This window comes from Marmota marmota, unplaced genomic scaffold (assembly GCF_001458135.2).
Source record: "Marmota marmota marmota unplaced genomic scaffold, marMar, whole genome shotgun sequence".
Lineage (NCBI taxonomy): Eukaryota > Metazoa > Chordata > Mammalia > Rodentia > Sciuridae > Marmota > Marmota marmota.
The window spans coordinates 43,817,323-43,841,471 of NW_025999853.1; the positions used below are offsets into that span (position 1 = coordinate 43,817,323).

The window sequence follows — 24,149 nt, forward strand, 5'->3', positions numbered from 1 at the left end:
CCAACACCTCCACCCCCGCCACCCGCAGCACCTCATTTACCATCTTGCTGAGAGCAAAGGCTTCATGCTATCATTAGCTCATGTTTCAAGGCACAGCTCACCAGTAACAATAGGGAGTATAATTCCATATTTCAGCTGTCTCTTTGAGCGTTTCAGTTCTTTTGACTAAATATGAATATCATCATTGTCAGACATGACTATATTGTCATCGTTGGGAGTAAGAGTGCCAGAGCGGACAGGATCTTTATGTGCTCATCTCTTCAGTCAGCAGTTTCTTTGCAGAAATGTTTTTCTAAAATCTGCTGTCCGCTCTGCAAGGCATAATTTCATTTAAAAAATAGTATTATACTGTTCTGTACCATGTAGCTGGAAACAGGGTGGGTCACCGTACACCAGAGCATCCCCAGCTGCACATGCCCCCAGATGTCCCTCTTACTGCCACCTGAGGGCGCCAGAGTCAGAGTCTATGAGAAACACCAGTAAAGCTTAAATTCTGCATTTTAACTGTGAAAGGATGCCAATGTGTTGATTGATTGTTTTTAACACCCCCTGGGGTTTGTGTGCTCCTTGTGGAGAGCATCCTGGGGGAAGGGGGTGGAATGAAGAGGTTTTCCAACCTTTAGAACTCTGTGCAGTGACTGGAAGAAGGCAAAGCCCTTATTTCTTTAAGCTGCTAAATACCTAAACCTCACTCTAGGTTTTCCTTGCTTCCTGCCTTGCATCTCAGTATCTCTATCCGGCTGCACAGATAACATCTGAGGTTGTCTAGAGCACCCCCTCCCGCCCCCATCTTCTTTGCCAGCACTTCTCAGGAGGTGGTGGTACCTCACTGCCACCCACATGGGTCTCTGACTTTTTGGGTCTGTGGATTCCTCAGAGTTAAGGTGCACCTGGTGAGGCTCCTGTTTTGATAGGGCTAAAATGCAGACAGATGATTTTTTATTATTTTTGGTTGGTTGTGTAATTACAGCAGAAGCTGAATGGATACCACCTACTTATATAGGAAATTAATTCGAATTAGCTCCTTGATCAGTAATAGATTTCTGCTCAGAGCACTCATATTTGTTGAGAAGCCCAGGACCCCTTTCCAGTTGGGACATAATAAGCTCCAGCATTACAGATGATCTTGAAAATTGGGAAAAGACAATAAGCCATATTATTAAGCAGCTGTTTCTAGGACTTCTGAGAAAAGAGAGTGTAACTTTGGGCTTACTTTAGAGAAAGCCTAAGAGAAACTGTACAGTTTAAAAACACCTATTTGTCACCTTCTGGAACCTTCCTTTATCAGATTGTACATATAATTTTCCAGAGAAGGATATGCAAGTTGTAAATTTCATGTAAGACTAATTTTGTTGATAAATGAAGTAAGTTAGAATGAACAAATGAACTTCATTTGTTAAAATATAATATTGGTAAATTTAAAATTCATTTTGTCTAGATCATGTTGCTGTAAATCTGGAGGGTCTGGTTTTTTTAGGTGTAGAGCTTGGTTCTAAGCTGGTGCCCAGAGATGTTTTTAGATACTTATCAGGAGAGTAATGCGGAGTCAGTGCTGAAAAGTTGTAGCCATCAAATTATGACCCAGGACCTGTACACAGTTACTACCAAGCAGCAAACCAGCTTGAAATAATGCAGGCAACACTGATGTGCCAAAGGCCTAAGAATAATGGAAGCTAGGGAGGTTACACAGAGTTGTGTGGCATTGGGAAGTTGGAAAGATTCCTTATGTCGAGGTCAGAAAAACTGGATTCAAGTCCTACCTCTGTCCATGCCCTGGTTTCACCATCAGTAAAAAATGGGATAATGGCCACTGTTATATGGGGGTGTTAGGGAGGTTAAATACAGTAGATGCTCGGTAGATGCCCTCTGAACTGGGACTTTGTAGAGGGGAAGTAATTAGAAAATAAGAGTCCAACAGTGGGGTGAGACGAGCACCCCATTTTGCAAGGTGAAGAGTGAAGAGCTCAAGAGGCAGCTTGGCCTCCCTCCTGCCCAGCGTCCCCCAGGCTGTATGATATTGATAGTAGGCAGTCACCATTGCTTCAGGGCATTGGCTTCTCTTGTCATGGTGTTTTACTTTATTTGTTTTTTATTATTATATGGTACAATTAGCTTTTTTTTCTTTTGGAATGCAGTTTTGTGAATTTTAACACGTGCATGGATGTGAATAATCACCACTACTCTCTGGATCCATCAATGTTCCATCACAACATCTCTCCCCTGCCATCCTTTCTAGTCCGGCTCCCTCTAACCCAGGGTCATCTGCATATTGAATGCATGTTGTCCCCTCCTGTAGCACTGGGTGTGGTTTTTTGTTTGTTTGTTTGTTTCCTAACACTCATCACACTTGTCCTCTTCTTCATATGGTCCTATTCTTGATTATTAGTGTCAAGAGCTTAAGAACTGTTTTATCTTATTCCCTGCTTTACCCTAAGTGCCCACAGGGAGCCTGGCATATAGGAGGGGAGACTCCAAGACGGGTCTTACAGGAATCAGTCCTTACTGTCTGTGCCTCAGTTTCACCCTTTCTTTATCTTCCTCCTCTTCCTTTTTCTTTCTTCTTTCTTCCTCTTCCTTTTGCCCCTTAAAGACAAGAAGGGAAAAAAAAGTTATTATTAAATTTGCTGTTTAATTCAAAAAGCAGTTTTGGAGTTCACTTTTTTTAGTTGCCAGTATATACACAGAAGAGAAGGACGAGCTTCAAAGTATTTGTTTTTGTTTGTCTGTCTGTCCTGTTTGCAGGTCTGGAGATTGAACCCAGGGCCTCGTGCCTGCTGGGCAAGTGCTCCACCACAGCCCCAGCTGTTATCCTTCTTTCAATAAGGAGATGAGAGAAGTTAAAGAACTTGCCCAAGATCACATGATAGTAAATTCCAGAACTCGGGATTGTCTTGACCTGCAGCCTGTGGTCTTTCTATGTTAAGACACACCATGAGAGAGAAAATTATGTTTTTTCTCATTTGCAATTGCCTAAGTAAATCACCCCACTTTTAAGTAGCCAAGGCGTGATGCTGTGTTGCCAGTGTCGTTCCTGAGCCTCTGTTCTCTAGCAGGCACTCCCTGGGAATTCCAGAGCAAGTGAGAGACACAGGAGTCTCTGGGACTACGACTAATACAGACCTGCCTAGGCAATGCCACCAATCATGGGATAAACACTGTGGTGGGGGACATGCAGAGGCCAGGGGGAGATCATGTTCCCACCAAAAAATGGAGGAAAATACTTCCCAAAGCAGAGAACTAGGAATAGGTGTTTCAGACAGAAGAAAAACATAGTTCTAGAGGTAACTGAGGGTTAGAAGAAAGGAAATGAGGGATGCTCAGGACCACTGATGCAAGAGATACGCTGGAGTGTGAGTAGCTGCCAGATCATTCCAAGCTGGTAAGCGACGTCAGCATCCAGGACACTGAAAATCAGTAAGGGTTCTAGTCAACAAAGCCATACAGGTGTGTTTACAGAGAAATAAGATTTGAGATGCTATAGAAATATCATGTTCTTGAACCTAGTGTTTCTACAAGCCTATCTTGAGGCTCACAGCTGGTGACAACTGGTGACAGTTGGGTCACTCTGGTTGCCTTATTCCTGGCTTCAACCCCTGATGTTGATGAAGTCCTCAATGCTGTGTGACACTGGGGAGACACTCGTTCCTCAAGGTTCTCAGGTCTAACTAGAAGCAAACCATCTCCTTACCTTGCAGCAGGTGATGGCATCATTTTAAGGAGAGGTTGAAAGAGGAGCAGCCCTCACAGCCTTTTCCATATAAGCACACAGCACATCCCGTTGATCATGCTACTTTTTTTTTTCCGTGTGGTGCTGGGGATTGAAGCCAGGGCCTTGTGTGTGCAAGGCAAGCACTCAACCAACTGAGCTATCTCCCCAGCCTGATCATGCTACTTTTGAAGACAGATTTTTATTCTCTGTCATATCTTGGTCACATTTTTATTCTCCATAATGTGTTGGTCACATTTCAAAGACCCTATCACCCTCTCTAGCCTCCTAGTGTTTTTTGTTTGTTTGTTTGTTTGGCAGGGGGGCATACCAGGGATTGAACTCAGAGGCACTTGACCACTAAGCCACATCCCCAGCCCTATTTTATATTTTATTTAGAGACAGGGTCTCACTGAGTTGCTTAGTGCCTTGCTTTTGCTGAGACTGGCTTTGAACTCATGATCCTCCTGCCTCCCAAGCCATTGGAATTATAAGCGTGTGCCACAGTGACCAGCAGTCCGATGGTGTTTAAACTGTCTCCTGAAGCCATTCATCCATCTTTACACTGATACTACTCTAACCTGGGCCCTCTTTGCCCTGTGACAGTGACCTCCTGGCAGCACAGCTTTTGTGGTGCTGTCTGATGTAGAGCCAGTGCCATGCTTGAGGGGCCAGCCAGTGGATTGAGGCTTCTGTCTCCAACCTCTCACCCCAGCCTTACCTAGACCTCAAGGCCACTGTCCCTAGTGTGTCAGTATCACCAAGAACTTCCAGGAGGAGTGGCATTTGAGCTGAGTACTGCAGATGTTAGGCAAAGAGGTAGAGAGTGGGGGTGGGATATTGGTGTGAGTGAGATTTTGAATAAGAGCTGGAACATGAAGAGACCATCAGAGGCTACAGCAGAGATTTCAAACTGGGGGCCCACAGTTAGAAGCCAGCCCAAGGAGCAGGTTGTTAGGCCAGTAAGAGAAATATCTATGATCAAGTTTTGTGTTTTAGTGGGGGGAAAAAAACCAGTGGTTGCAACTCAAATTCCAGTGTAGAGAAGTGGATTACTGTGCCAAGTGCGTGGGAGTTAAGGAGAGCTTTCCCTCTGGGCAGGCAGAATAGGGGGTGGTGTTGAGGGCTGAGGGCATGGACGCAGGTACTGCCACCTCACTGCTGGTGACCTAGAGCAGTTCCTCGTTTTCCAACTGTGTAAAGTGGGTATGATAACCACACCTCACAGGGTAGTTATTTGTAAGACTAGAGGAAGAATTACGTGAGTTCATATTTGTAAAGCATTTCGAATGTTGCCTACTACAAAAGGCTTGTTAAATGGTGGGTCAGTTGTTCTAGACCCATAACTGGATGTTTCTCTGACTTTAGGGTCTTTCACCCTTGAACAGCTAAGCTGGAACCTAAGCACATAGAGAGAGCTCATTTTGTGTTTGTAATTCCCTGAATCCTACATCACCCTCAATGTCCTAGGAGTACACTGAAAATTTTGAAAACTCTTGATGAACTTAGTTTTATCTAGTTCAGGGGCTTTTTTTAAAAAAAAAAAAAAAAAAAAAACTTTTAAGTCTTTTCATCCACCAAAATCCTTGTTAAAGCCCTTACATTTATAACTAATAAAGCCCTGCTTCTGTGATTGAAACAAAGGTCAAGGGGACTCACCTCTTACACAACCACTGTACTTCCTCTTTCCTGAGGTAACATTTCAGAACCAAAGGAACACACTGTGAACCTCACTGTGAACCTCACTGTTCTGGTTGGCTCTGGGAGATGTGACTTACCAAGGGCACAGAGAGAACAGATGGCAGTTTAGGGGCTACAGTGTGTGTCTCCCGACTGCTTAACAGTCCCCCCTCCATTAAGATCAGGGATTCTCAACTCTGGCTGTTCATTAGAATCATCTGGGGAGTTTTTTTTGTTTTGTTTTTTTTTTTTAAATCTTTTTTTATTGGTTGTTCAAAACATTATAAAGCTCTTGACATATCATATTTCATACATTAGATTCAAGTTCGTTATGAACTCCCAATTATCTGGGGAGTTTTTAAAAGAATCAGTGCCAGGGCCCCACCTTCAAAGTTACTGGCTGAACTGGTCTGTGCCACAGCTGGATTATTCCGTGTTTAATAAGAAACAGACTTTCTTTGTGAAAAAGAAAGCCTTCCAGGTGTTACCTGTAAGAATTACTGATTGTATTAAAAAACCAGGCTGTACCAGTTATGGCATCGTCATGCAAAGGGGTTCTCTGCATTGGAGTCCCTAGTCAAGTTTCCTCTTGACCACTTAAAAAATATTTTTTGTGTGTGGCACCCAGGGTCCTGAAATATTTCCTCAACTGAGTACTGTTGCAGTGACTGTGGATTGCTTCCCGTTGCTGAAGGAAATAGATGGATTACTTGTCAGGAGAACTTCAAAGTTGCCTTTTAAAAACTGTAGTGGGGACTGAGGATGTGGTTCAGTGGTAGAAAACTTACTTTCCTAGCATGTGTGAAGCCCTGGGCAAAAGGAAGAAGAAAAAACTAATAGAACCCGATTGTACTGTGGCTCATTTTATGGGATTTATTAGTATTCATTCCAAACCATGGTTCTGGAAACATGATAACGTTCCGTATAACAGAATCCGGGCCTGGACACTGATATTCCTATCACCGTATCTCTCATCTGCTCCTGTGGTAGTGCCCTTAAAAGATGTTTGCTGGGTCTTAATTCAAAGAGGGCTGTGGTTGTGCATGCAGGATTTAGTCTGGTGGACATCTGTTCTTTGGGGTCTTAGGTATAGTGAGCATGAAATCCTTTTTTTTTTTTTTTTTAGTTGTCTATAGACTTTATTTATTTATATGCGGTGCTGAGAATCAAACCCAGTGCCTTACGCATGCTAGGCAAGCACTCTACCAATTAGCCACAACCCCAGCCCAAGAAATCCTTTTGTTCTACCACTTTTTCCTGATTGTGAGGATGTTTTCAGACACTATACCCTGGTGAGGGAGATCCAGCCTGAGAGAAGGACTCTTCCCCCCTAAAACAGTCTGGCAGATGCTCAACATGCAGACTGGATCACTTCCTTTTTGACAGGGTTGATGTATCCACTAGATGGTCAGACTTACTGGTTAATATCCCTTTGGCATGAAGGAAAATCACTGTTTGGACAGAGGTCATGTAGGGAGTATAGCACAGCCTGTTTCCCACATGCCCATCTCCACAGAAGTTGAAGGCTGGTGCTCAGACTTCAAAGCCTATTGACTCATCTTGGTTAGGTTTTTATATGCAAAAATAAATAAATAAAAATACATACACTATCAAGGAAATGAATTATATTGAAGTGGTTATCAAAAATTCAACCAAATTTGTAATATGACATTTATTAATGCAGAAGATAGCAAAAAGAGCTAGTAGAGGGTTTAATAATGACTGCAATTTCAAAGTGGTAGTGAGCACAAACAGTAACTCATGATATTTGGAACAGCAGTATGCTGGTTCTATCGAAAACCAAGTTACAGGTACTGCTGATATAATTGTTCCCTATATTCATGATAAGAGGAAATGCCAAATTTCAGGGGTTTGTATGTTTGTTTGTTGTGTGGCACTAAGGATTAAACCCAGGGTCTCTCATGTGTGAGGCAAGAGTTCTGCCACTGAGCTACATCCTATATCCCAGCCTAAAATGCTAAATTTCAGAGGTTTGTGAAAATAAAGATCCCTGAATCCTATTCACAGATGCCCTAAATTAAGAACCTTGGCTTCTGGCACCAGCTTTGCTCCAGATTGATACCCACTTCTACCTACTTCTCATTCTTTTTTGTGCCTGCGCCTGCCTTATCTAGCAGTCTGCTTTCTCTCCTGGGCATCCAATGAGTCCCATGTCCCTGGATCTTGTTACAAAAACTATCAACTATGGCTTATCCACATCGTGAAGCCCACATGACAAAAAGCCCAGAGGCTAAACCGCTCAGGTCTTGTGTGGCATCCCAGGCAGGACAGCAGGGCCCATCACACAGAGCCTTCCACTTTTAGACTTTTGTTTGTTTGTTTGCAGGGGGGTTACTCTGCCCCCAGGTACTGCTTCTGTCACTCAGACAGGAAAGAATAAAGGACCAAAGATGAAGCCGTATGGGCACAGTGGTGCACACCTATATTCACAGCTACTTGGGAGGTTGAGGCAGAAGGAGAGCAAGTTCAAGGCCAACTGGGTGATTTATTAGGACCCTGTCTCAAAATTTCAAAAAGGGCTGGGGGTGCAGCTTCAGTAGTAGAGCACTTGCCGAGCACACGCCAGACCCTGGTACCAAATAGGAAAAATAAAATAAAATAAAAGGGACCAGGCCAGTCAAGCTGAGCCTTTTTCTCAGGAAAATGATAGCATTCCTGGAAGTTTCATCCAGGGAACTCCCAGTTGCAGCCAGTGTATCATATGATAACACAGAGCTGCAAGGGAGTCTGGGAGATAGTTTTAATGGGCACGTTGCTGCCCTGAACAGAAATCAGCAGTAACAAGAAGAGGGCATAGATACTGGGTGAGCCTCTACCAGATTCTTTCCTGTCACCTAAGCCCCTGGGACTCAGCACTCCCGGACTGCCAGTGTGCTGCCTTCCATGTCACCTTGCAGTCCTTCCCAGTTGTGTCTGTCTTGTCTTCAAGGCCCAAGTTCTTCCCCAACTTCTTCAGTGGAGAAAACTTGGAATCAGGAGACTCATGGGAGTCCTTTGGGTGGCCCCGCCTTTCGGTGGAAAGCTGAAGTGCAGAGAACAACTTACACAGACCTTGTCCTGATGGCAGTAGTCGCAGCCACACCTGCACACTGCTCCCCACATGCTGCTTAGCCAGTCACTTGACATAAATTGCCTTTTAGCCCTCCCATACACTCCCTATCAGGTAACCAGCACCTGCATTTTGCATGTTCGGAAATCATGGCAAAGACTTGTTAAGTAACAGGGGCAGCCAGCTGGTACCCCACCCAGCCAGGGTCCAGCCCCTGCTGCCGCCCTAGCCTGGCACTGCCGACCTCTCGGCTGATTGGTGTGGAAGATGAGATTCAAATCCAAACCTCCTAATAGTGAAGTCCTTGTTCTTTCCACTTTGCTTGCCTCTGAGTTTGGACGCCTGCTTTAGGGTGATTTTATTATTCTTGTGTGTTTTTTTCCTGCCAGAATTTGGTTGTTTTTTTTTTTTTTTTCTTTTAGAGTAAGATTGATACTTTCACTTTTATTCTTCTCTCTTAATCCTCACAGTATGGATTGAGTGGCCTTTTTAAAACAAATCAATTTTGTCATTCTCGCTCAATTCATGGCTTTTTATTACTCTCGGACTAAAGGCCAAGATCCCTCATGCATTTTGTAAGGACTGAGTAGTCTAACTACTACTTCTTTCTCCAGCCTCCTCCTCCTCCTCCCCCTTTTCCTGTCTACTCCCCACATTGAGCCAAGGAGCCATGGTTTAGTCTCCTTTTAACTCTTCATGCACCTTCCCACCACAGAGCCTTTGAACCTGCTATTGCTCCTGTCTGGCAGTCTCTCCATTCTTCTCCTCATCTTGTGAACTGCCATGCAGCCCTCAGCCTGATCCTCATGTCCTTATGACATCATCTCCAGTGTAACCGTCAATATAGGCTGGTCTCATGGCACCAAGAACCTCTCCTTGTGATCTCCCATTTATTTTGGTTATTATTTGATTAGCATCTTCTCTACTGGATTGTTAAGACTAGGTTATATCTGATATCTCTTTTTTTAAATTCTTTTTTTAGTTGTTGATAGACCTTTATTTATTTGTATGTGGTACTGAGAATCAAACCCAGTGCCTCACACATGCCAGGCAAGTGTGCTATGGCTGAGCTACAGCCCCAGCCCCTGTCTGATATCTCTTGAACTAGTCTTTTAATCTCACTGTCTGCTATAGTGTCTATCATATAAAAAGTGCTCAGTAAATATTTATTAACTAATAAACAATGAGTTCATCTCATTACCTAACATAGAATTAAATGAAAACAGTATTTGAAAGAACAGAGAGTAATGGCATACTGTTACACTAACTACACAGCATTTTATTTTTTTTTAATTTTTTGTTTTTAGTTGTAGTTGGACACAATACCTTTATTTTTTTATTTATTTATTTTTAATGTGGTGCTGAGAATTGAACCCAACACCTCACACGTGCTAGGCAAGTGCTCTACTGCTGAGCCACAACCCCAGCCCCTACACAGCATTTTCTAGCATTGTTCTAAGATAAGCCAGAAGAACTTTATTTGATGACTTCAACTTAAAAAAATAAAATTGAAAAGACTTCATTATTTGTTATTGTGGGTCAGATAGACCTATTAGTTAGAAATGGATGTAATATGCACCTTGCCCATATCTTTATCAGTTTTCTGAAAATAAAGATCTCAAATGTTTATTTAATCTTAGAATTTAATATCCTAACCCTCTGGTTATAGCATACTTTTTTCACATGTAATTTTTCCCTCAGCTGTATTGAGATATGTGACTGAAATTATATGTATTTAAGGTGTACAGTGTGATGATTTGTAATGATTTCCACTAGTTAATGAAGACATCTGTCACCTCACATAACTACCAGTTCATAGATATTTTGAAATATGTGATCCAGTATTGTTAACTGTGGTCGCATTGTGTACATTATTGTGTTATAAGGATAACATTCTTTTTCTTCTCATCACAGAAAGTTTATAACCTTTGACCACATTATCTCCCCTTCGCTCATCCCTCAGCTCCTGGAAATCATGATTCTCTCATGATTTTATATATGATGTAAGGGCCCAATTTCATTCCTTTGCATGTCAATATCCAGTGTTACAATCCACATAGAGGGAAAATAATGCAGCGTTTGCCTGTCTGTGCCTGGCATATCTCACTTAGCTTAACATCCTCAGATTTATCCATTTTGTTGCAATGGGAAGAATTTCCCTCTTTTTATAGCTGAATAAGATCCCATGTTTTCTTTGTCCATTCATATCCTTATGACATCTTCATGGGTGGATATTTAGGTTGTTTCCATATCTTAGCTAGTGTAAGTAATGCCACAGTGAATTTGAAAGTGCAAATATCTTTTTGAGGTACTGATTTTATTTTCTTTGGTATGAACCCAGATCATATGGTAGTTTCGTTTTTTTATATTCTGAGGAATCTCCATACTGTTTTCCATAATAGCTATACCCATTTACATTCCTAAAACCAAAGCTTTCCTTTCCTTCACATCCTTACTCACATTTATCTTTTATTAATATTTTTGTAGTAGCCGTTCTGACAGGCATGAAGCTGTGATCTGTATTTCCCTGATGATTTGTGATGTTGAGCACTTTTCTATATTCCTGTGGGCCATTTGCAAATCTTCCTTTGAAAAAAATCTGTTCAATCCTTTTCTCACTTTAAAATTAAAACAGAAAAAGTTGGAAAAAAAATTAGTAAACTTTACATAGCAATAGAAATTGGCCAAAATGAAACTTTTAAAAATGAAAGCATCCTTCCGAAACCTGGGACGACATCTAGGTAGACTAATATGTGTGTAATGAGATTTCTTAAAGAAGAGAGAAATAATGGCTTAGGGGCTTTGGGCAGAGCTCAGGGTTCAATGGTAGAACACTTGCAAGTGCTAGTGCAACATGGGCAATGTACTGAGTTCAATTCCTAGCCTCAAAAAAAGGAAAAAAAAAAAAAAGAGAGAGGAAAGGAAGAAATGCAATCTGAGATTTTTCTAAATTTGATAAAATAGCTATAAACTTACAGATTCAAAAATGACAAATACCAAGAACACAAAACACAAATAAAATGATACCAAGGCACACCATAATCAAATTGTTCAATTTTAAATTCAGTTTTACTTTCCTTTACAGTCTTCAAGCTTATATAGGACCTGTATGTAGTACAGAGTTGAATAGAAGTGGTGAGAGCACATTTTTTGTTTTTTTCCCCAATTTTAGGCGAAAAGTACTTAGTATTTCACCATAAAGTCTGATGTTAGCTGTAGGTTTCTTGTAGACTCTCTTTATCTGACTATGGAAGGGGTGTCCCCTCCCCCCTCCGCCTTCCTCCCTCTCTGTACCAGGGATTGAACCCAGGAGCACTTAACCACTAAGTCACATCCTCAGCCCTTTTTATTTTTTATTTTGAGACACAGTCTCCCTAAGTTGCTTAGGGCTTCTCTAAATTGGTGAAGCTGGCCTCGAACTTGGGATCCTCCTGCTTCAGCCTCCTGAGTTTCTGGGATTACAGGCATGTCCCACCATGCCTGGTGAAGGTCTCCTTTATTCTCACCTCATTGTTTCCTCATGGTTAGTGGTGAGCATCTTGTTCATACAGGCGTTGGCCACTTGTACGTCTTCTTTGGAGGAATGTCTGTTCAAGCTCTTCATACGTTATCAGACACATGGTTTGCAAATGTTTTCTCCCCTTCCATCAGCTCCCTTTTCATTTTGGTGATTGGCACCTCTGCAAGCTTTTAGGTTTGTAGTACTACTTGTTATTGTTTTGCTTTCTTTTTTTTTTTTTCTTTTTCTTTGCTTTGGTGTCATTCAAAAAAAAATCATTCCAAGATCTTTGTTGAGGAGTTATTTTGTTCTGTGTTCTAGGAGTTTTATGATTTCAGGTCTTCCCTTTATGCCTTTAAAGCCATTTTGAGTTAATTTTATATATATGATGTAAGGGCCCAATTTCATTCCTTTCAATATCCAGTTTTCTGAACACCATTTATTGGTGTGTATTCTTGGCTTTTCTGCAAGTTGACCCTATACACATGGGTTTATTTTGGGCCTCTCTAGTCTCACTTAATCATAGTTCAACTCTCACTCTTAGAGCCAAGATCTTAGGCGTGTGTAACTTAAACATGGTTTAGTCCATCATGGGGGAGGGATCATAAACTGCATAAATTCAAGGAAGAGGGAACAGAAGGATGTCAGTGATAACTGCTGGAGAGCCAAGGGAGACCGGGAAAGCAGTTTTGAACTGGCTGCCTCTCATGGGGCCTGGACCAGACTCAGACTAGGAAGAGAATATGTCATTGGAATTCAGGATATAGACCAAGGAGGATGGGACAATTATCTTAGTATAGGGTTCTAAAGTGTGGGGGGGTTGGGGGGTAATGTATGTCTACTTGTTACTTATAAAAAGGCCAAACTTTCTCCAAAGATTCCAGACTAAACCTAATCTGGGGTTGAAATCACAGGGAGGTGGGAAGTTAGATGTTAAAGCAGGATTCCTGGAGGCTTCCACTCTTGGTATGGAGTTTTATGGAAAACCTTATGTGCATGGAATTAAAAAGCAGGTCTTGCCTTCCAAGTAGTAACCACATATGTGATAATGTGGGCTTCTCCTCTGGGCGCACCACTTCATCTCTTGGGTGGCAGTCACAGCAGTGACTAATCTGGGGACCCTTCTCTGAGCATTTTAGCCATGTCTTAATCCCGCCATCTTCAGAGGAGAGACTACCAAGTGGACACAGAGTCCCTTAGTCCTAGCAGTGTCAACATGGTCCTGGGGCAGAGGCTATACTGCCCTTCTCACTCCTCCCTGTCGCTCTGTCCCACCAGGAATCCGAGGGCGTCTCCTGCCACTACTGGTCGCTGTTTGATGGTCATGCGGGGTCCGGGGCCGCCGTGGTGGCATCGCGCCTGCTGCAGCACCATGTCACAGAGCAGCTGCAGGACATTGTGGAGATCTTGAAGAACTCTGCGGTCCTGCCCCCGACCTGCCTGGGAGAGGAGCCCGAGAACACACCCGCCAACAGCCGGACCCTGACCCGCGCCGCCTCCCTGCGCGGAGGGGTGGGCGCCCCAGGCTCCCCCAGCACCCCGCCCACGCGCTTCTTCACGGAGAAGAAGATCCCACACGAGTGCCTGGTCATCGGGGCTCTGGAAAGCGCCTTCAAGGAGATGGTAGGTATCGCGGATAGTCCAGGGGACCAGGGCCCCCGGGGGTCACTTGAGTCAAAGTCTTCTTTCTTGGAAGCTGGTCCAAAAGGACCTGGTTGCACCGCCTGTTGCATGTGGACATGTCGGTTTTATAACTGGGCGTCCATTCTCAGCAAAAGTTGGTGGCCAGATAGAGTTCCTGGCCCAAGTGCTTGCAAAAATTAAAAAGAAGAGGAAAAGGGAACGCTAGCAGCACACGAGGTCCTCGGCTTATTAGATGTCTTCTGCCTTATCACTTCCATTTCATCAGACTCATACTGATGCCGGCTGGCACAGTTCTACTTGGCTGAAATGTGAGCGGGTTGCCGTCTGTTTTACACATGTGTATGAAGTCCAGGTGTTTGGGGAAACAGAGTTCAGTAAAGTGCTCAAAAGTACGCTTCCTAGTCAACTCTGATCTGAGAACAGCTATTTGACCATGGTTGGTCATGTGATTCACACTAGTGAAAAGGGAGCCTTGGCTGGAAAACAGAGTCCACAGGCAGGTATCCAAGCATCTTTTGTTTACCTGGCACATGATTTGTTTGTACATTTGAATTTGAACAGTTCTAATCAGAGAATTCAGCATCCTTCCCAGCCTTGCTCTGGAGAATGAACTGAGGCAGACTGAATAGCAGCTCTCAAGGGTGATCCTTGCTGTCCTGCTGCCTGTCAGGAATGCACCAAGAAGGCCCCCTCTGTTGTGTTCTGTGTCATCTCCTCCCCTCTTTGAGCCACCTTTTTATTGAGGCAATTATTTTGATTGCAAAGATTTTCTTTCCTGAGCAGCAGCTGCCTGCATACCAATAAAGAAAAATTTAAGGATGTTTATTAAGTATTTGAGTATGGCAAGTGGGCGGTAGTGTCCTTAAAAAACCTAGAGATTGAAAAGTGATGACAGGCTATTCCATGAGCAAGAGCAGCTAGAAGCTTCTCACCAGGACTGAATGTACACTGTGCCCATTCCAGGATTTTACCATGTCAGGTCATCTACCTAATAAGAGGGGAAAAGTGAATAATAATGAGCATTATCATTCAGTTTGTTTAGAAAAAAACAGTTCATGTATTTGCACCTCAAATTTGCATCTGCTTGTAATTTATTTATTTATTACTATTTTTTTTATTTTTATTGTATTCTTTTTACACAATGGAGCACAACTTTTCATTTCTCTGGTTGTACACAATGCAGAGTCACACCATTTGTGCAGTTATGCCCATACCTAGGGGTAATAATGTCCATGTCATTCCACCATCTTCCCACACACACATTCCCCCTCCCCATCCCTCCTTTCCCTCTGCTCATTCCAAAGTTCCTCCATTCTTCCTCCACTGACCTCCCTGGCCCATTATGGATCCATAACCACTTATCAGAGAAAACATTTGGCCTTTGGTTTTGGGGATTGGCTTATATCGCTTAGCATGATATTCTCCAATTCTGTCCATTTACCCATAAATATCATAATTTCATTCTTCTTTAAAGCTGAGTAATATTCTATTGTGTATATATACCACAGTTTCTTTATCCATTTATCTATTGAAAGGCATCTGTTTTCACAGTTTAGCTATTATGAATTGAGCTGCTATAAGCATTGAGGTGACTGCATCACTGTAACATGCTGCTTTTAAGCCCTTTGAGTATAGACCTATAAGTGGGATAGCTGAGTCAAATAGTGGTTCCATTCCAAATTTTCTAGGTATCTCCATACTGCTTTCCAAAGTAGTTGTATCATTTTGCAATCCCACCAGCAATTAATCAGTGTATCTTTTTCCCCCACACCCTTGCCATCTGCTTCTAATTTAAATTCATCCCTTCTTTGGTCTCAGTTTTTCTCTCCTGTCACACACATTATATTTACCCTTTGATTAGCAGATAGTTTAAAATGCACTCTGTTTCCGGAATGTCTGGTAGCTTCCAACCCTACAATCCCAATAGATATTGGGTGAGATATCACTTAGGAAAAAGTATTTATTATATATATATATATATATGGTTTTAACCTTACACTTGCTATAAAACCTTACACTCTCACACTTAGCTTCTCTCAGAGAAGCTGTGATGTGAATAAGTGTTTCTAGACACTAATGTTCCCAATGCTAAGTATTTAACTGAGGCAGGAATTTGATGCTGTGCTCTCCCTGAAATGGATAAAGGAAGAAAAGAACAGAACTTTTAAAAATCTCAGTTTACACTGTAGAAGAGAAAAATAAAGGAAACTATGGGATTTTTCATTTCCTTCGGTCATTGCTAGGGCTACAAGGACCTTTGACTAGGAAAGGCTGTATTCTCAATTTCATCCACTAGAGGCCAATGTCACATTGACTCAGGCTTCCACAAGGGTCTTGGGCTGCTTCTAAACATGAATGGCTCAGGGTTGCTGCCAACAATTGTACTTAAGATATTCATTCAGGAAAAAAAAAAAGAAAAAGAAAAAAAATACTTAATAATAAGCTTCATGTTTGTCTTTTAATGTTTTTTCAGGCTTAGGCAGTTTATTACCTGGAATTTTTCTTAAACTGTTTTTTGGGGGGGCAGGGGGAGTGGGGTGAGCAGGAATCTTGCTTTACTTTTATGTAATCTATTCAGTCAATAAATATATATATTAAAGAAAATGCCCCAGTAATCCTTTTCCTTACTTCTTTTTGAGAGAGAGAAGAGAGAGAGAGAATTTTTCAATATTTATTTTTCAGTTTTCAGTGGACACAACATCTTTATTTTATTTTTATGTGATGCTAAGGATCGAACCCATCGCCACGTGCATACCAGGCGAGCGCGTTACCGCTTGAGCCACATCCCCAGCCCAGTCAATAAATATCTTTGAGAATGAACTATAAGCCCGGCCTGAATGGGAATAGAGCATTGAACAAATTAGACAAGACAGGTATCCATCAAATAAAATATAAATGGGAAGAGCCTGAGGAAGGAAGATCCAAGGCAAAGTGGGAGTCTGGTGAAGAGACAAAGGGGAGATGATGGAATTGTGGGAGGTAAGGACACAAAACCGGTGGGGTGGGGGTGGCTAGTAGAGTGCTCTGAGCTGAGGAAACTGCAAAGAACCACATCAAAGAAAGAGCCCAGGGCTGCGGATGTGGCTCAGTGGTAGGGCACTAGCCTAGCATGTCCTGAGACCAAGCACCAGCAACACAAAAGAGAGAGAGAAGCAGCAAACTGATATCTGCTGTGGTGAGGAGGTAGATTTTGAGCATAGAAATGATGCAAGGTGAGCTGGAGAGGCGGTCTGGAACCCACCTTGTGTGGGACTCAGTATGGCATATTATAGGTTAAGTATCCCTTATCTGAATTGCTGGGGACCAGAATGTTTCAGATTTGGGATTTTTTTTCAGCTTTTGTAATATTTGCATGTCCATATGAGCTCTTAGGAAGGGGACCCAAGTCTAAACCTGAAATTCACTTAAATTTCATGTGCACCTTATAAGCCTAGCCTGAAGGTAATTGTGTACAATAGTTTTAATAACTGTACGTGAAACAAAGTTCTATTTGTAGGATTTACCACCTATGGTGTCAGGTCAGTGCTCAAAAAGTTTCAGATCTTGGAGCATTTCAGATTTGGGCTTTTGGGGTTAGAGATACTCAACCTGGATGTACTTCCAGCTCTAATCCTCACCTCCTTTCCATATTTGTTCCTACTGAATCTATCCCACCCCAGCTTCCCCTTCACACATTTTCCCCCAGGTTGTTTCTCAGCCTCAACATGCCTACTGTCTACCTAGACTTTGTACCACATGGTTGGCCTTATTAAGTGAGAACTGCCATCTGTTCTTTGGTTCTCATGGTGCTTGATAAATTTGCCATACTTCATGCTTTGTTTGACAGGGACTGCGCTACTTGATGCCTGTAGTCCCAGGGTAATTATTAATATTGTCCTCTTTCATTCTCAGAAGTGTCCATGTTTAATGATAAGCTTATATTTACCTTCATCCTAAAGAGGTACTTTTGTTTTTCTTTACTTTGTCAGGGACTTCAGAAACATCTACTCCATGTCAGAAAGCCTGCCAGCTTAATCGTTTAGTTGTTCTAGGTGTGCTTCAGAACGAGCAGCACAGAAATTACATCACATCCTCTCAAAAGAACAGCCTGGAAGGCCATTGCCAACTCGTATAAAACAAGTTTTTTTCCCTCCTCCTCCTCTCAGTATTAGGTTTTTGATGGTCATTGTCTCAAGGCAAAGCTTTGGGTTTTTTGAAATGCCCAAGGTACAGCCAGTTTCCTTACTTGTTGACCTGACCAGCTCTTATAGGGAGAATTAGCTTTAGAATTTCCAAGCCATTCCTGAACACTTTTTCCCACAAAGCCAACCACTTTCTGTTTCCAGATGTTCTTTGGGTATTGCAGGTTTCTGCCATTCTGATCCATAATAGGAAAATTCATTTTCCACTAAGATTTCCATATCAACATTTCTCTTGCTTTGTCTTCCACTTTTAGTCCCTAAAAGTGCAGTCCCCGAGCCCCAGCACCTGAGCCTCTACTTTGCCTCACTGACGTCCATCTCTGCAACTTCTGCTCCTGAGGAGCAGCATGTTAGTTGTAGTGTCCTCAGAGGTGGAGTGTTTCCTTTCCAAGGGTTTTGCCTTATTTATAGTAGTCCAGTAATGTGCAATGAGAATCCCTGGAACTCTAACACACACACACACACACACACACACACACACACACACACACTCTCTCTCTCTCTCTCTCTCTCTCTGTCTCTCAACAATTCTTTTTTTATAATCAACATTCTTCCAAGCACCACGGAGGACAGAAATAAAAGGTAAGATCTTTTATTTGGGGGCATTTGTACTTATACATTATATGAATGTAGACAGGCACCACATCTCATTTATTTTAATGTTCTAAATGACATTAAAGGAGGTAGTGAGTTCATATCACTAGTAATGGACTATCTGTAAAGATAGAAACACTCTCCAGAATGAGTAGTACCTATTTCTAGGAAACAGAAGGGACAATTTGCAAAATATAGTCTAACAGAAGAGAGGAAGCTGTGCTTTGAATACAGAAAGTTGGTGGTTTCATCAAACACTATGCTTCTTTGAGGTCATTGCTTTTCATCTTTGATCCTCGGGTTGCCTGGCACTGCGTGGGGCTTGTGGGGAAGGTGGCTTCTGACCTCTGGTCTTTAAGACTTACTGTGCAGCTGTCAGAGGCAGGTTTACCCCTGACTCCCTTGTGTCTCATCCTGGGTCTTCATTCCTAGGAAGAAGGCTGTGTGCCTAGTCCCCTTTGTGTCCACCATGAAAAACAAACCGTGCCTTCCTAAAGGACCAGAACCACAGAAACCTTTCGACTGACTTCTCTTCCCAACAATACTTAGCAGCAACTTGGGTCAGCAGCTAAGTTTTATCACTTGGTTAAGTTGTTCCTTGGTCCAGGACAAACAATCCAGATGCATAAAATATGTCTTCTAAGTCCTTATTTCAAAACTCCCTACTTCCTCATCCTCCAGGAAAAAAAAAAAAAAAAAAGCTTGAATACTCCATATTTCAGACTCTCTGAGGAAGCCAGATCCAGTGCCAGGGTAGTTACAGGAGGCTTGTGGTAGGAATCAGAACCAAGCCTTTTAGCCCATCACTACGGTATTGGAGTTCTGGACGTAGCCAGGAGGATTTGAAATTCTGTTTCCTTTTCATTGTGGGTATCGATTTCCTGCCACTGTGAGGAATATTCTAGGAACTTGATTATTATGAAAAGGGGGAAATGAAAATATTTTAACTTGTAAAATCACCATACATCTTTCTATTATAGGGTAAGTGTTTGGAAATACCAGCTTGGTTTTGTCAAAAACTATATAAATAGTGACATTGGGACAAAAAGGGAGAGAATGAATACAAAGCTAATTCATAGTTTATAAATCCTAGCACTTTAAAAATTAACATATTAATGGTAAGCTGGGAACTTGGATGTCTGCCTTTATTTAAGCTTCAGTTTTGTTTTGTCTTCATTTTTGTTAGAACGGGAAGTTCCTTCAGGAAGGAATAAGCATGTGATTTCATGGCAGCCAGCAGGTGGCAATAGTAAGCAGGACTGGTTTTTTTTTTTTTTTTCTTTCCCTTTTTCCCTCATTGCCTGGCTGGCAGATGGCCTTGTTCTCAGAATAAACCAGGATGAGACCCGGATACTAAAACCATGCAGAATCTTATTATTTGTGACTGACACTATTAGCAGTATGCTCAGAACCATATTTTAACCCAGCTAGTGGGAGCTGACACGTCCTGTTGAAACTACCCAACACCCGCGCTCTCTTGTGCAGATTGCTCTTGCTTTCCTTTTGCAACCTGAAATTAGCAGGAAACAAAGACTGACCCTGGAGTAGCATCATCTGTGAGACTTCCAAACCAAATTACAACCATTCTGGGCAATATGATTTTTTTTCCTTGCAATTCTTTCCTGTTGAATCAGCCTCATTTCACACACATGTCTCCATTCCTTCTCTGCTCCCACTGCTTGCAACAAAAAGAAGTAAAATTAAATCCCAGTCTTAAAAATCGGATCTATTCTTTGATTTAGAGATAAGTCTGGCTTAAATGTAATATTTAAGCAGCCACAGCCCAGAATAACTCAGTCCTGCTAAGCAGAAAATTGCTTTGAGAGGGCTTCAGGACCCTTGATTGAGCAGATAAACCAATTATCTTGTTAATTGAATCTTCTGAGTCATTTACGTGATCCTTTAGAGGCACTTGAAAGGAATGATAGTATGTGTTTTGCTAGTGAATTATTTTAGACTTATGTCTTGGATGTCTCGGAGTTCATTGACGGCTAAAATGGGGAAACATTGCAAATAAGTTATTGCTTCGCACAAAGCAGTAGGCAGCTTTTCTCACAATTTCATTGATTTGTGAAAAAAATTCCCAGAACTTGAAGGTTTTTAAAAAAACAGTCCTGCATTTTTATTTTTTACCTAGAGTGTAAAAAGCTTAAGCTAATTTGAAAGATGAAGGGTTCGAGGGAAAAGGCAGTTAATTCGATGGTAAATATATCTTTATTGACTTCATTTATCATGTTTAATCTGATAGTAAAAGAACCACCCAGATGGTGCTTTAATGTTCCTTTCAGTGCTAAGATTTGGTGAAACATCTTTTAAAGAGGAGTAGGTGGTGTAAGTAGGAAAAAATAAATGTGCTATTTTGGCTTCTAGGGAGGAGGGGAAAGAAGCAATTATTTTTAGAAATCTGTTCTAGTTGTGCTCGGTTTTAGAAGAAGTAGAAGAGTGTGTTTTAATGTCAGTGAATCCTTCAGGGGGATGAAGGCTGCAAGAAACACTTCTTTCAAATGCTTGCCACCGTGACTGCAGAGAGCACACTTGTAATTAATGTGTGCCTGTGTGTACTGGGCCTGTATGCATAGTCCCACATGGGTGTGGAGGAGGGGACCAAAGAAAGCAAGCTTGAGTTAGAAAGTTTCTTGGATAAAAAAATAGTTACACTGGAGTCCACGCTTGGTGAGAAAGCACTGCCAGATTTAGCATTCCTTATTGGGAGGCAGCTAAGGAGGGAATGTAGTTGAAACATAGGAAAAGATGAAAGAAACAATATAATTAATTAGAAAAGAATCTTGAGCCACACCATTAATATAATACTAAGGAATTAACTCAGCTTAGGAACTGGGATGTTTTCACTCAAGAAGAAGTGTGACTACGAACACCATAGCACAATATCTTGGTGTTGAATGCTCGGTCTTTTTTTTTTTTTTTTTCCCTCCCCGTAAGGATTCAGTAATTTTAAAATTAGATTTTCTTCTGTTACAAACCATGATAAATAATACCCCTACCTAAAATGCAAAATAAACTTGTTTATCTGAGTCCTGAGGGAATCCTTCACCTCCAACAGTTCTTTTACATGGACTTTGTGTACCCTAAGGGCTTTCCTCCCTTTTGGATTGCACTGATAATTCGCTAGATGCAGATCAGGCACCATACACATGGCATGCAAGCAGCTGGGTGCTCCAAGTTTTTAATAAAAATCATCTTTGAATCGGACTTTAGGTATTCAAACAAATATTGATTCTGGTTGAGAAGGGATAGTTTCTGTAGCTCTAGAGCAATTCCTTCCAATGTATTAAAAACAGTAATTTTTGGATTGTGGACTTGGATACACCAATTGATTATATATGGAATATGGTTGTACCCTGATATCAACTTTATATGATTATTTAAATGCAAAAAAAAAAAACTTTGTGGATGGGTTTGTTGGTTCTGGCTTTGTATTTTGGAGGTTAAACACAAAAAGTCTGATATGGATTTTTTTTCCTCCTCTTTTTAACTTCCTTCAGATAATCCATCCTATCTGACATTTTTTACGTCTTCCTTTTACCCTCCAGCCTCCTACCCTCTTTCAGTAAGAGCTGATAATCATTCATTCCTTCTTATCCACTGAGGGCATTTCACTGAAGCAAAGGTTCCTGCTTAATTGTTATCTCCATGAGCATTCGTGTGGTAAGCTTTTCATATGTGAAATGCAGAATCCATTTCTCATGATAATGCAGAGATAAGGTGGTAGGGAGATAATCTGGAACCCAAGCATTTTAAAGTATATTCATTTGTCCTTTTAACATTTATTAAAGTACCATTTAGCTGGTCCTGTGTAGGTATTAAGAGTCTAAAGTAAGCAAAAAAAAAAAAAAAAAATCACTTTTTTCCATCATGAAGCTTCTAGGCTGTAGGAAGGATCCATATGAGCTGCTAAGCTCCCCTAGCCCTGCATATGCCCTCTAATTTAATCCTTATGACAATCCTTTAAGAAAGTCTATATGGAGTTTCAATGTAAAAAATATATATATCTAGTGTAGTCCTGGCTTTGTGGTTCTCTGCTGGACCCTTCTGTGACTTGGTGCTGCTGCCCCCTCCAAAATCTTCATCAAAATCTTTCCTTGTATGCCCCCCAAACCCCATGGCTCTCAGCCCTCCCTCTTCTTGCCCACTTCACTCTCAGTATGTCAGTTCCTCCTCCATCCTGTCTTTGAGTCTCTCTGTATTTACTCTTTAACCATGCTGCTCCTAATCTTATTTCCTCAGCTGAGCCTCTTCTGCTTGCAGTTTCCCACTGGCGATTTATCTCTTTATACCACCATCTCTGGCCCCCGGAGCATAGCAGTTGCTAGTAAAACATTGGATTACAGAGTTTTCTCTCCTGTTCCATGAGGAGGCTGGCTGAAGCAGCTGAGCTCTCACTCCCTGGGTTTCTAAGAATCACAAAAGTGCCCTGGTCCTAAATCTGCCAACAGCACCATCAAAAATCAGGCTGGGCTCCGTTCTTCTTGTAATTTTTACCCAACCCTCAATTCCCCTCCCTCTGCCCCAACAGTGGTAGATAGCTTCAAGCTTGGTGTTCAGTGTATCTTCTCCACTCAACTTGAATTTTTCTGAGGACACAGAGCACTTAACTCTCGCCACTAACATAGAATTTCACAAAGACATCTTTTTTTTTTTTTTTTACATTTATTAGTGTTTTATAGTTGTACATAATGATGGTATTTGTTGTTACAAATTCATGCGTGCACATGATATAACAGTATAATTTGGCCAATATCACTTCCCACCACTTCCCCCTCCCTCCCCTAGTCTCATTCCGCTACTGATTTCTCTTTGCTTTTCCTGAGATTCTCCCCACTGCCACTTTTCTTTTCCTTTTTTCCTCTGGTTTCCACATATGAGAGAAAAATAGGACCCTTGACCTTCTGGTTTGGCTTATTTCACTTAACATAATGGTCTCTAGTTCCACCCATTTTCCTGCAAATGACATAGTTTCATTTTTCTTTATGGCTACATAAAATTCCATTTGGTATGTATACCATATTTTCTTTGTCCATTCATCTGTTGATAGACACCTGGCTGGTTCCATAATTTGGCTATTGTGAATTGTGGTGCTATAAACATGGATATGCATGTGGTATGCTATCACTGTGGTATGATGACTTTTATTCTTCAGGGTAAATACCAAGGCATGGTATAGCTGGGTCTTATGACACAGGCATCTGTCTTGATGATGCACATTAAGTCAATAAAAATTTGGGTCTCGCTGGGCAAGGTGGTGCATGCCTGTTATCCCAGTGGCTTGGGAGGCTAAGCCAGGAAGATCATGAGTTCAAAGCCAGCCTCAGCAATGGTGAGGCACTCAGCAACTCAGTGAGACCCTGTCTCTAAATAAAATACAAAATTGGGCTGGGGATGTGATTCACTGGCCGAATGCCCCTGAGTTCAATCCCCAGTACTTTAAAGAAAAAAAAAATGGGTCTTTTGTTAAGTTTCTTGGGGATGCCACATTAAGTGGCGGATAATAAGGTTTTGGAGGAGAACCAGGTTGAAATCAGGTTTATAACCAGGTAAATATGAGCAGTCTACCCCTCTTCCCTGCATCTGAACAACAAGATTGGTAATAACGATCCTGAGGTTAAAATGAGGTGGTGCAATCAAGAGACACAGGCTAGTAGAATGGATCACAAAACAAGACCCAACAATATGCTGCCTACAGGAGACGCATTTGATAGGAAAAGACATACATAGGCTGAAGGTGAAAGGTTGGGAAAAATCATATCACTCATATGG

General features: G+C 41.7%; 1 protein-coding gene and 1 long non-coding RNA gene across 2 annotated transcripts in view; both read left to right on the forward strand.

Moving 5' to 3' along the window:
* Window positions 1-24,149, forward strand: part of Ppm1h (protein phosphatase, Mg2+/Mn2+ dependent 1H) — a 222,834-nt gene that overhangs the window by 64,778 nt on the left and 133,907 nt on the right. The window contains exon 3 of the mRNA XM_048808381.1: window positions 13,234-13,578. Coding sequence (XP_048664338.1) covers window positions 13,234-13,578 — 345 coding nt within the window. The remainder of the gene's footprint in view (window positions 1-13,233; window positions 13,579-24,149) is intronic.
* The window catches only part of LOC125617626, a 2,001-nt gene continuing 1,240 nt past the window's right edge, over window positions 23,389-24,149 (forward strand). Inside the window, exon 1 of the long non-coding RNA XR_007348703.1 lies at window positions 23,389-24,004. This is a non-coding gene — a long non-coding RNA (uncharacterized LOC125617626). The remainder of the gene's footprint in view (window positions 24,005-24,149) is intronic.